Genomic DNA, 13,868 nt, shown 5'->3' on the forward strand with positions numbered 1-13,868 from the left:
AAAAATTATACTGCATGTTTGTGTTCCTTAGTATTCTTTGCAGATATTCTGAGAGTCCTTCAAAAATAAAACAACAGAAAAAAACTATTTTCTCTCATTTGGAAAGTGTTTCCCATTTTCCATGTAAGAAAAAAACGAAATTTTTCAGAAGGAATATGGAGGAGCAGATGTATTTTTATCCAGAGGTCTGTATTACTACTTTGCTATCGGGAAATTCATAATGCAGTTACTGTACTGGCCAATCGTTTTTGTAAGTGATCAAAAATAAAATGAATTTGGAGAAACTTGGAGAAACTCATACCGTTGAACTATCTTGTCTTTAGATAAGTCACGCCCTTCAAAAAATAATAATAAAAAATAAGCATCCTGAGGAACTCAGACTGAGGCTATTAAAAAAATAAAAATAAACAGGTAAATTAGTCAAAATTTGAAAGCCATGCAAAAACCTATGACAACACGAACAGCGCAGAATTTTTTCCTACCCACTACTTACAAGCCCATATTGCTTCTGTAAAAACATAGCAAGAAAAAAAAAAAGGAAAAGGAAAAATATAAAGCCCTAAGAAGAGATTTGAAAAGCCCACAACATAATGACCACGCAAATTTGGTCATGACTTTTTTTCCCAGTTTTAATGGCAGAGCAAGGAATAGCTTAGAAATGTTTGAGAAACAAGCCAGCAGTGTCAAAAACCCTAGCTTTAAAACCATCTTTCCTGAAGACTCTAAATCCAGAGTGCTCAGTGTAAGTCCGTATCTACACCTGAAATGTAATAAGTCCCTTCTTCTTTCATTTTTGCTGTCCTTTTGAGGATTTGTGCAAATGTCTGTGAAAGGTAGGTATACCTTATGCTATGATAAATCACTCGTTCTTTGGTACTGTTGTCCTCCCAGGCTAAAATAAAGTCATAAGGAGAGCTTGCAGCCAAGATACACATGAGATGCTTTTAATAATCAGCAAGTTAATGTATTTCCTATATTACCTGAAAGCTATGCTTCAGCCAGTGAAAGTATGTTCTCGAGTGTGAGTCATTTCAGTACTTCTAAAGATCGTATTGGCCAACTCATTCAAAATTCATTTCATTTGTGGGGTGGAGTGGAAACTCAAACCACATTCTGCTTCATTCCAGTTCTGAAAATATGATTGCTTATTTAATTGAATTACTCTTTTTTGTTAATTGTATAGTACCTCATTTGAACAGGCATGTTTTTCTTGTCTACAAGAACTTGTCCATAGCAAAACTCACAAAAATGTGTAGGAGGACAGCATTAAAATCGCAGAATAATTTCTATTCCCCAAATGACCCTTGATTTTGTATCTCTGAGTGTCAAGATCTTATGGAGTGAATACTGAGCTTCTAGTGCAAAAGCATCTCTTCTAAAAACAGAGTAATTGTTGGAGTGCAAGAAAGAGGTTCAGATTTGCTGCTTGGCTATGTTAACCACAATAGCTCAGAGTTTCCTGGGAAAAAGTGTGTCTGAACAGCAAAATATCCTTAAATATGCAAATACCTTGTCATGACTAGAGAACCGTGCAAAAGCATTACTGAGTTTATAATTAAGAAATGGTGAAATTAATAGAAGTTTCTGAAAAAAGGAAAGCTCTTGTAAGACCAAACTTGTAATTTCCCTGTGTTTTGTAATGTCTGTACAAATACAGCTGCAGAGAATCATTGGGAAGGAAGATGATTTGAAAACAGCTGGAGATGAAACAGTATTTCAGGTATGAAATAGAGATACATTTTTCTTTACAAAGCTATTGTGATATTTCCTATGAACTTTGTTATTTTTAGGTAAGCGTTATTGTTTTAATTACACGTAAGTGCATGATTTGTCAACTTTTACTTTCCAACTGGGAAAGAAAAATGATTTTCATTTCTGAATGTCCTGTTGAAATGTATGCAATTAATATGCTTTACTACTGTGTAGTTACTCCACTATTTAGTTTCTGTAAGCCTCTGTTTCAAAGTAACTCTTTTACACTTATGAAAAAGGAAAACCTCTGAATTGCCGTATAGGAAAAGATAACTTTGCAAATAAAAATTGATACCTTAAACTTACCTAAGTGCTGCTGATGCAGTACAATCACCTTATTTTGAGTTGGTTTGAAATGTAGTTGATATCATTAAGATGACAAAGGCAAGGATTAATTTAGATAGGTCCACTTCCAAAAAGAAATGGCTTAGATCCAGACCAGAAGAAGAACCAATTTTAGAATGCAATGTTCCGGCCAGGTTAGAAGTTTCACTGGATTGCAGACCATTAGGAAATAGCAAATACCTATCATCAGTCAAAAGAGTAGGTCAATGCGTTATCAATTCTGTCTGTTTTTCCCTGAATCCTGACAGCATAACATACCTTTCTCCCTGAGTGGAGTTGTTGCCAGCTGCCATCTTTTCTTCAGCCTCTGTTCAGCACAGAGACATATTCTGTTACCTGGATGAGATTGAAGGAGAATTAAAACAGGGAGAAGTTCGCAGCCTTCTGAAAACACTTCAGGATAAGCTGATGAACTGGGGCAAAGGAGGGGGAGAGTACAGATGGATTATCTGCATCTATTACTACAAGGTGTTGCTTGCATGCTTGCATCAGCAGCACTACTTGCTTAAATTGGATGGCATAGTTGAAGTGTATTTTTCTCTCCACAGACTTGCTTTCTGTCTTAAACTGAAAATGGATAGCTGGGAATAGGGCAGCAACTGCTAATGTTGGAAGCATTTGATAAGAAATTCATACAGGGATCTGCTTTATAAACCTGTCATGCATCAGCATTTTTTACAGAGAGTAGATCTGGCTTGTGTTTTACTTTTTCACCAATCCAGGGAATAATGGAAGTGACAGTATTGGTAACACTAATATTTACTAGGCATAAACAAGAATTGTTTCTTTTCCATGAAGGTATTGGTCAATATGCATGCAGAGTTCAGCTGAAAATGATTTAAATGAGTAACAACCTTCTTTTTTGAATCATTTCGTCAGTCACCAGATTAAAATAGCTAGCATTAATAGGGTTGTCTGCTCCTCAAAGCCAATTTCAATTGAGATTTAACTGCCATGACAGTGAAAGAGGAAGGATCTTTATTCTGCATGAATGCACAGCTATAGTATAAAATTTCTAGAGAAGCTTTGATACAGCTGGACAGATTTAGCTATAAACACGTAAGCTTAGTGGGGGCTAATTAAATACCTGAGCCTGACTGTCTATTTAGTCATACTTTGAATTTTATCTTCAGAATTCTCCATTGAAAAAATCTGAAATTATTGTAACCCAGAAATATTAAATACAGTTTCTTAGAAGATTGTAAGTGGACTTTTAGCTTATTTGAAAGATGAATTAAGTACCTTTGCATAGTACAGCTATCTTTAAATTCTGTTACAATCTTTCTTTTGATTTTTCTATTCTGTCTTCTGTCTCTCATAACATAAGGTGCTTATAAGCAGTGATTGTGACTATACTAGGAGAAATTTCTTTACTGAAAGGGTTGGACAGCATTGGAATAGACTGCCCAGAGAAGTGGTTGAGTCACCATTCCTGGAAGTATTCATGAAACATGTAGATTTAGAACTTAGTAGCATGATTTAGTGGTGAACTTTAGTACTAGGTTAAAGGTACTTAAAAGTAAGGTTCCTTACTTTCACAATTTGCATACAGGTTTGCTGCTCTTTCAAAGCAATCCCAGGATCGTTTCTGATACCAGATGGAAAAAAAAATGTTATTGATTTATGAAAATAAGATTTAAATGGTGGTCTACAACTTAATTTAACCACCAGATATACATATTGAGGTATTTTCCCTGTCCACCGTGTAGGCAAAGGTCCCAGTCAGTCATTTACTGTTTAGAGATACCACTCAGTACTCATACTGTGTTAGGAAAAGAAAAAGCAGCTGTGCTCCTAGATCCTTGCATATGTTTCCTTTACTGAGAGTTTGAATACAAGTCTAAAATTCTAAATTTTACCAGTTACGAATGGCCCATGACTGGGATTGCAGTGAATTTGGTTATCTAAATAAGCACATTTCAGTTGAAGGATTTACTTTTTCCAATGTCAAAATCAATGCTGGAAGAAAAAAAAAAAATCTGCCCAGCCTTAGCCAATCCATTTGCTCTGGAATCTCCTTGTTGACTTTTGAAGAGCATGCAGTCTGATTTGTTCATAGCACAGGCATGCACACAGTGAAGGAGAGATACAGGCACACTTACAGAACCATCAGGCTGGTTATCACTAGGCTGTAGAAGTGCAGAAGTCAACAGGGGCAGTGACTATACCTGGCCCATCTTCCCCATAGGCCAAAGGGAATGCTGCACTCACTTCTTAGAGCAGCTGTTCTCTTTCATACAAGACATGCAGCTGAACATCTGATCTTGCTTCATGAAATGGGAGAGGAATGTTGCAGAGTGTTACAGGAAAGTGGACGAGCTAGGAGAGTTTGGTATAGTTTGAAAAACACATTGTACAGTTAAATGCACTAGTTGCTTCTTTGTGATGGTGCCCAGAGTTCCTTAAAAACTAAGTTCTAATTGAATAACGTGCATTAGCATTCTGGTAGTGAAAACAATGCTAATGTTTGCAGATATCTGCTATACAGCCCAGTGGTCTGGACAAGGGACTTTGCTCTTGGGCCCTTCAATTTAGATTAATGAGTTATCAAGCAGTTTCAATACCTCTAATTTAATATGCTTTGTGTAATGGCTAAACTTAGAAATTAATTTTAGCTATTGTTAGAAAAGGAATGGCAGTACAGAATCTTCTATAGTTGTTCTTAAAATTGAATTACCTGAATTGTTATATTCCCAAATGATTAAATGAATTCTTCTGAATTCCATAGTGAACACATTTTTTACAAAGTATCTCATTTCCATGCATTTTTTTAAAACATGTAACTAGTACTTGGGGACACAGCTATTAATCTCTTTTAAATGGTATAATTTTAGACCCACAAATGGGTATTTTCCTTTTTATTGTGTATCACTTGTTTTAATCCGTCTACTTCTCTTTTTTTCCCCTTTTTTTGTCCTAAGAGAGCTGAATGACATTAGTTGTTCACACATTTATCACCACTTATGACCTTCAGGCATTGCAGCATCTCCTCAGCCTCAGAGACTGAGTGGGCCATCATAACTTGTCCATTCGCTCCTTAAAATTTCTAATTAATTTAAAGTTTTCTGTCCATAGCTTCAAAGTCTGCAAAGCCCTGGGCTCAGAATAACTAAAGACTGACTAAACCAAAGGGAGGAAGGAGGTGATTAACAGCCATGGTCTTCTTGTGCAGTAATACTCTGTAACAGGGGTACCACATATCTGTGCAGCACATCGAATTTTCCAAGGATGTGGCCCAAGACTAAAATTATTGTCCCTCTTAAAAGAGTGCATCATAAATCTTCTCATTTTTCACTTCATATGCAATGCACATTTCTTCTTGAACTACCTTCTGCAACATACACATGCATGTTTTGTATCAGCCAATTAATATCGAATTCTATTGAACAGCTTTTGGATACATTAAAATGAGGATTGTTGCTCAGATCCTGCATGTTTTAAAGGAATCTCTCCAGAAAGGTAAATCCCATAAAGATCCAAGCAGTAACGACATCAAAATATTCAGCTATTAGAAAGCTGCTGGGTTGCTCACAGACAATGAAATTTTTTTATTTTTCCACATAATTTGATGACATTATAGCCTTAAGAGAGATTAATAAACATGCTTTCTGACATCTTTCTAGATACCTGTTGTGCAAGTACATTACCTTGGAACTGGACAGTGAAAGTGTCTCCCACGAGGAGTTCATCTGGAAGTCTGCTGTGGTCACAGCAGCATTGCTTTCCATTTTACAGATGTGAGGCAAGGTTCCTCCTTTAGTCTCTGCTGTGTAACCTCATCTGAAGCCCTTTCAATTACAGAGCTCGAGATGCTAGATAGCAATGTGTGCTCCTCACAAGCCAGGGAGGACACAGGGTCTGGCCTGACAGCTGTAAGAGCTGTAGTCCTAGAATCAGAAGTTGTAAGAACTTGGTAATACGGTTGCTCTGCTTTTAAGACTACATAGTGCATTTGCTTATAAAATTAATTGGAACAAACTGGAAAACTGCACGTAATTGGGTTCGGTTGGCATGTGACAACTGGCACTGGGGGCCCGAATGTGGAACACCTGGGGAGATGGTGGGACAGCAGGGTGGGGACGTTGGTGACAAGCTCTGGATCTGCCTCAGCACAGACAGCAGGGAGCTTCAGGCGTGCTGGGAGCACGCGTGCTTTGCCTCAGAGGCCAAATTAACATTAATCAAAAGAGCATGCTTCACAGAGTTTAATACCTCCTGAGGGGGGTCCTCATTGTGAATTCTCTACTTTTCATGGAAATGAATATTTTTAAAGCGTGGTGCAACAGAGAGGCAGGGCCTGAACTCCTGCGAAGAATTCACACCAAAGCTTCTTCCCCTCACTGCCACCGCTGTGTCTTTCAGACCTGATTCAGCAAGGTTGGGTCCCTCTCACCCTGCTGGCAACAACTCAGGTTGGAACCTACTCCTACTTTTGTCATAAAGCGTCACCACAATGTCTGCTCCTGGATTAGCTTTATCCTCTCCACCTGGAAAGCTTTTTTATTCTATACGTCCTCAGGAACAGAGGCAGGCCTTGGGGTGGGGTGCTGCAAGCAGAGGACCAGTGACAAGTGGTGTTCCTCAGGGATCTGTCCTGGGACTGGCACTTTTCAGTATCTTCATCAATGACATAGACAATGGGATTGGGTGCAGCCTCAGCAAGTTTGCAGATGACACCAAGCTGAGTGGTGCAGTTGATACGAAAGAAGGAAGAGATTCCACCCAAAGAGACGTGAACAGGCTGGAGAAGTAGGCCAATGTGAACCTAATGAGGTTCAACAAGTCCAAGTGCAAGGTGCTGCACCTGGATTGGGGCGATCCCAGACAGGAGCACAGACTGGGAGAAGAACTCACTGAGAGCAGCCCTGCAGAGAAGGACTTGGGGGTTCTGGTGGATGAAAGGCTCAACACGAGCCAGCAGTGTGTGCCTCACCCCAGAAGGCCAACTGCGTCCTGGGCTGCACCAACAGAGGGGTGGGCAGCCGGTGGACGGAGGTGACTGTCCTCTGCTCTGCCCTCGTGAGGCCCCACCTGGAGCACTGCGTCCAGTTCTGGGTCCCCCAGCACAAGAAGGACGTGGGGCTGTTAGAGTGAGTCCAGAGGAGGGCTACAAAGATGATCAGAGGGCTGGAGCACCTCTCCTGTGAAGAAAGGCTGAGAGAGCTGGGGATGTTCAGCCTGGAGAAGAGAAGGGTCCGGGGAGACCTCATTGTGGCCTTTCATTATTTGAAGGGGTCTTATAAAAAGGATGGAGAGGGACTCTTTACTCAAGTATATAATGATAGGACAAGGGGGGATAGTCTTAAACTAAAAGAGGATAGATTTAGACTAGACATAAGGAGTATATTCTTCACTGTAAGGGTAGTGAAACACTGGAACAGGTAGCAAAGAGAAGTGGATGCCCCATCCCTGGAGATGTTCAAGGCCAGGCTGGATGGGGCCTTGGCCAACATGATCCGGTGGGTGGCATCCCTGCCTATGGCAGGGGCGTTGGAGTTAGATGATCTTTAAGGTCCCTTCCAACCCAAGCCATTCTATGATTCTGGGACACTCAAGAAGTTACATTTTCCTCCTTGATAAAGCTATTATGTTACAGCATAGCCACTCTGTAGCATCATCTGTCATTAAAGAACAGCTAACCCCCAGGCAGTGTGAGTGCTCAGTATTGTCAAATGCCAGATACAAATTGTTCGTTGTTTAGAAAATGCTCCTTGGGATTTCTTATCATGTATTGTCTGTTAATGCCTTGTGTAAAAAAAAAAAAAAAAAAAACATGGACAGCTTAGCCTGTCTCTACCAGACCTGGTGTTTCTTGAATCCTACCCAGTGAGAAAGTGCCTTGCAAAACATTCATAACTTTAGTATGGATTTACATGATTAAAGCTGATTCATTGTAAAATTATATGTTGTTCATTCTAGAGCCCTGGCTGGGCTGGCTGGCCTTTGCCAAAAAAACAACTGCTTCTGGAGATCTGGATCGCCCAGTCTCACTAGGTTGCCTGTTTACAATTTTTCTGACTGGCTGAACATGGTAGGATTAACCATAATGGATGCATCTTTAAAAACTACTTCCCACAACTGAGTTATAGTTGTTATAACTATACAGTTGTGGGATACATATCCCAACAGCTTGGAGACTCTCAGAAAGACAGAAACCTTGATGGGCTTGAGTCATGTTTGAGGGGAAGCTGCTTAGATTGAACACTAGATGACCTCCAGGGATAGAAGCCTGGCATGAAGAATTAACTGACATGGCAGATGAAAACCAAGTAACATTTCAGAGCAATGGACTCTCAGAAAAAAATGCAACAATTTAGTCTTAACTTCAGAAAGATCTGTGTCATCCCTAGCAGATAGAAATTAATATATTGTGCTCCTTGACCCTCCTTTCTTTACTACTACTACTACTTTCTTTACTACTTTCTTTACTACTTTCTTTACTACATACATCTAATCTACTCACCATCTATCCATCTTAACCAAAATAAAAAAAAATAAAAATATGTATTATTTTACATTTTCTATTAAAGCAATATATTGTAAAGCAAATGCCATCTCCCAGGAAGCAAGTAGGAGAACAAGGAACATATTACAGATTTTAATCATGATGAATACTTTCCAGTCATGCCTCAAGCAAATTCTGTGATGAAAGGTGGTAAGAATCCAAAGACAGTAAGTCTATTAACATTTCAGATGAGTTTTGAAAATCAGTTAGGTACATTATTATGAAAATCCTGTCTCACTACGTGATACATTTCTCGGTGGCACTTGTTGCTGCTTGCTGCAGTATCAGGTCCTAAATGTCAAAAGCTCAGTGGGGAGGTACAGGATTAGGTAGGTCTGTTCCCGTGACTCAGTGTTTGAAGCATCAGGCTTCTATGTTAACAGTCTATGTAACATAAAAAGGAAATATCTGATCATGTTGTCTGATTTCATTTAAAAAGGAATAGTTGTATAATTTGTCAGTTACTTGTGCTTTTATAAAGTGTACAAGGTGTTAAAATTACTCTAAGGACATAGGTTCATGTTTGTAATATGTACACGTGTATTCATTAGACAGTATAGGCTTGAGTGGCACCAGAGCTTGGTCTTTAGGATTCTCTGTCTGAATCAGTGGACCCAGGAACATGTCTGAACTCCCCAGCTGAGACACATGTCCCTGCCCCATTCCATCCTTGCATCAAGATGAGAGTCAGAACACCACCATCCCTTCTCCTCACTGTGCCTCAGCTTTCTCTAAAGCACACAGCCCCAAGAGGTGCTGTAGTGCACCTTCTAAGGGATGAAGCCACAAGACACACCAAAATACAAACTTTCACTCAATTTAGATAGTGATTCTGTGACTGAAAGCTACTGAAAGTCTGAAAGACAGCTGCAAGATTAGGTTATCATCTCATTCGCATTGCCAAGAGACATTCCAAATGTAAGTTGTTGTTCTACCTAAGCTCAGGAGGGCGAGGTGTTGGAAATATTAATAGAGCTCTCATTATCTTCTAACAAAGATTTGTCATGTTCGTACTAATTTATAGATTTCAGTAGCAAAAGCTCCTAATGATTCTGTGGACAAAAAGGAATTATGTACTAACATGTACTTTAATTTAATAGCATTAACTTTAGTAAAAGCAATTTTTTGAAATTTTACCCTTAAGCTGTAGCCTCTCTGGTCTCCTATTGCATATTCTGTTTTAAAGAAATGTACTGGTTTCTAGTTTTAAAATACATTTCGCTCTCACTAACAGAGTGTTTGGACATCTGCCAATTCCACTTTGGAATTTAAACTGATAAAGAGGGTAGCCAACAAGTAGGTGCATATTTGTTATAAATCCAGGGATAGGCTTTGTCATCTTAGATAAGATGAGATAGCTATTGTTTGTATGTCTTCTTCTAGCTTGTAACTAGAGAAACCCAAATAGCAGAAAAATCTTTTTCTGTTGAAGTTTTAGTTCTTAAAACATTATTTTAAACCTTGTTTTTCATCTCACTTACAACACAACATTGATTTTAATACGATTTTATTAAATTGAAAGCATTAAATTGCATAATAAAGACTTTAGTTTTAAAAATTACATCAGCAAATGTATTCCTTGCATTTTGCCAGTGTTCTTTGTACAAATAAGCAAAAAGCACAAAGAGCAGATTAGAGTCTCACTGCAGTGAGAAATACGTTGATTCTTCTCTGATTCTTCTTAGAAAACTTTGCATTCTGTCAATAGTTAGGGTTTGACATGCAAACAAGCATACACAAAAGGTTGATTTTTGACTTTAGAGAAAGTCTATATGAACATTTGTGCTTCAGTCTTCTGATCAGTAATCTGGAGTGATTAAACTTTAGATGGATGGACCATGTGGATATTGAAATATTCCTTGCCTGCAGTTAACTGATAAAGTTCAGTAAGTGCAGTTTGCATATGGCTTAAAAAGTTTTTTTTCCTGTGTTCACTCACACTTAGTTTGTATCGCTGACATTTAGTGAATTGTGGCTTGCAGTAGAAATGAGGAATGTTACCTCTTAACTATAAAATAACTGTGTCACATATGCAGTAAGCATGAAACACACAGTGGGCTAATGGGACTTGTTATTGATGATGCTGAAAGCTAAATAACCATTAGTATTAAATCTTATGAATAGACTCTTGTCTTTCATCTTACCTCTTCAACCAGATAAAAGACACAGAGGCTATTTAGATGTCATAAGAATAGTTTGTTGAAATCCCTCTGGACTTAAAAAAAAAAATCTCTCTTCATGTTGCTTAGTGTTTTGTTGCGTTCAAAGAAATGCCAGTATGCTAGTGCTGAAAGAAGAATAGAGCAGAAATCCAGCATTATGTGTGGTTTTAGGCTTGTTAAAGATGCTGTTGAGTTGAAAAAATGTGCATCCTTTTTCTGCAGAAATCTCTTCATCACATTTTAAAAATGAAGAACACTGAAGATTGGCAAGAAGCCTTCTAAGACCATATAATAATAGAATACTGTGAAAGTTTGTATTTTTCTAGTTTTATTTATAGTTTTTGAATGACTGTAACAAATTAGAAATGCCTAAATGACTAAAAACTTTTTTTACACAGATGTTAACTTTATTTAAAGCCCCTATTCACCTAAGCATAAGGCCTTTTAAAGATTTAACTAGCAACATTATCAGTTCTAATAATAAAATACACTAAAGGTGGTTGTAAATTGTACTCAGCTTTCATACAGAATAATTAGAAGCAGTGCATATACACAGTGTTACCAATTGATGTGAAAGAATTATTCAGCTTTGAGATTCTTGTGTGATAGCTTTGGGAATAGTAATTAAATTACAAGCATCTCTTGTGAAATTCTAGTTCAAATAAATATTTCCAGATTCATTGTGAATAGATAGTAATAATCATACTTTTTTATTATTTTATAGGGAGCAGAACTGGAAAGCTGTGATGTTAATACCATCTTGTTGGTACATTTCTTTGGAAAAGAAGGAAAGGAAAAACTTCGCTATTCTGAGTTTTTCAGGTATTTTTTCAACTAGGCCAGCCTAACAGCAACTGGTCCTCTTCCTGCCCCCTTTACTTTGCACCAACATTGGCATTAATCTGACTCCACGCTGAGTTGCATCAGAAAGTTAAGCAAGTAATCAGTCAAGAGACTATTCATGATTTTGCCTGATTACATTTCTGGTTTAGCTCCTTGAATCAACTGTCTGCAGGAGAAATTGAATGCCATGATGGCCTCAAAAGCAGCAGTGGGGCTGGAGGCCATGGGGGTTGAGACTACCATTCTAGGCAGCTCTGCAATGGCATAGTGTAAGACAGTATGATTCATATGTATTTTACTTCTTGATCACATCACCAAAAACATGTCTGCTAACCAATTACACTGTACTGAGCTGATATATGCCCCACCTCATTACAGCTGTCGTGGAATGATTGAGGCAATTTCTCTGCTTGCTTCAAATTCCAACTTTTGTTGAAACTTTGCCGTTCTTCTTACCCTTTGAACTCCTTTTGAAAGGGGATAATGCAGATAGATACTTTGTGACACGTCAGAACTCAGAATTAAGGCAGATGGTAAACAGAACATGGGATAGAAACTTCAGTGGCATATCAAGTGTCCATTACTGCTGGAAAGAGCATTGTATGCAAGTCTGTTTCACTGTAAGCTTTGCAAAATCAGTTCAGATAAAGCTTTAAGAATGGAGTAGGAAATCATACAGTTTATGCACCTTGCACGTGTCAGAAAGATTCTGTAACACTTGTCTACATCAGAGTATAAAGTTCTGCTGTAGTTGGTTCCAACTAGAAAACCCATCTGGGTATCAGCTGTTAGTGTTATAATTGAAGGAGATCCTTCTTCCAGTGTTTATTTCGATCAGTAATGATGACCACCACTTACACAGCATCACAACTTAACTGGTGAAAACTCTCTGTTACTTGGGAGATCAATTGCTACTTTTAATATGAACTCAAGACACATCTTGCTATGTGAACTTGGGCCCAGAATCCAAATGCACACTTTGAGATAAATACAAGTTAAATGACTAAATACCTGTGTGAATCTTGACACACATCTTGAACAAAACATCAAGAGGACATTATCTACATTAGTATTATATTTTCTGCAAAAATAATTGGGACATTTACAGACTGGGAACATAAACTGCGATAAATGTTGATTTGAATTTTTGTTCAGCATTGGGAATCTGTGTCATCCCTCTTAAAAAATTATATTCTTGCAATCAATAAATGTTTGGGTAAAACCAGAGTGAAAAAGGAAGAGTGACAATTTTCCTAACTCTAAAGTGTTCCACTCCACTGGCTCAGGCACATACCAGCCTTTAAATAAATAGCCTTTCTCTTTTGAAGACTTCAACTCAATAGGAATCTTAGTAAAATAAGTTCAAGATGCGTACAGCTCCCTTCTCTATAAATACCATAGAGCCTCTCAATGAAACAAAAGGATGAGAGCACCAGTAAAAGGTTGTGCTTGCATATACAGTGTAAACTGAAATACCTCAGGTTTTAGATAAAATCCTACACTGACCCAATGAGGCATTACATTGATAAAACTATGTACCTAGTACATTCAGAACGTGTAAGTTAAAGACCTTTGCCTACCACACAGACAGAGGCCTGTAATCAAAATCAAACTCCCACATCTTGCTCTTAAAATCTATGGGATAAGTGTAAGGTTTAATGCAGGTAATTTTTCAACAGTGGCAGTTATTTTTTCATAGAGTTGGAATGTGCCTCTTTATCACTGCATAGACACTCCATCTCAGTTGCAACATGACAGTGAAGTTTGTTTAACACACAGAAAGGTGAATAAAAGGATCCGTGTCTTTTTAACCTGTGTGAAGATATCACTTTTCACATGATTTTATTTGCAAGTAAATCAAGCACATCATTTCTGGGTTCCTATTGTTCAGAGAAAAAGTGATTTCTGTCTGATAGCCTCTCATAACATTTTACCTTACGCGGGAAGCTATTGTTGGCTGTTTGATCAAAGTGCCACACTGTTTTTACAAGAGATGACTGATGAGCTGTACAGACATAGATCATTGTCAAAAGCAGAAAATAATGATGGTAAATGCTTTTATCATTTTCCAAGTTCTTGCCTAGAAAGCTTTTCCATTGATCAGTGTAGTACCTAGTAGAAAGTAGGGGTGATTAGATTTGATTAGGACACACTAAAACTTGTCACATTAGTTAAATACACAGATATTGCAGTGCTGTATAGTCACACAGGTTTGAAACTTGGGGAAAAAAAAAAAAAAAAAAAAAAAAAAAAAAAAAAAA

General features: G+C 38.0%; 2 protein-coding genes across 2 annotated transcripts in view; both read left to right on the top strand.

Annotated features, from left to right (window-relative positions):
- The window catches only part of MICU2 (mitochondrial calcium uptake 2), a 151,585-nt gene that overhangs the window by 124,686 nt on the left and 13,031 nt on the right, over positions 1 to 13,868 (top strand). Inside the window, exons 7-8 of the mRNA XM_035326425.1 lie at positions 1,658 to 1,720; positions 11,489 to 11,586. Of these exons, the coding sequence (XP_035182316.1) occupies positions 1,658 to 1,720; positions 11,489 to 11,586 (161 nt within the window). The remainder of the gene's footprint in view (positions 1 to 1,657; positions 1,721 to 11,488; positions 11,587 to 13,868) is intronic.
- The window catches only part of ZDHHC20 (zinc finger DHHC-type palmitoyltransferase 20), a 206,222-nt gene that overhangs the window by 124,532 nt on the left and 67,822 nt on the right, over positions 1 to 13,868 (top strand). The gene's annotated exons all lie outside the window — the stretch shown is intronic.

Source organism: Oxyura jamaicensis, chromosome 1, assembly GCF_011077185.1.
Source record: "Oxyura jamaicensis isolate SHBP4307 breed ruddy duck chromosome 1, BPBGC_Ojam_1.0, whole genome shotgun sequence".
In the NCBI taxonomy this organism is placed as follows: domain Eukaryota; kingdom Metazoa; phylum Chordata; class Aves; order Anseriformes; family Anatidae; genus Oxyura; species Oxyura jamaicensis.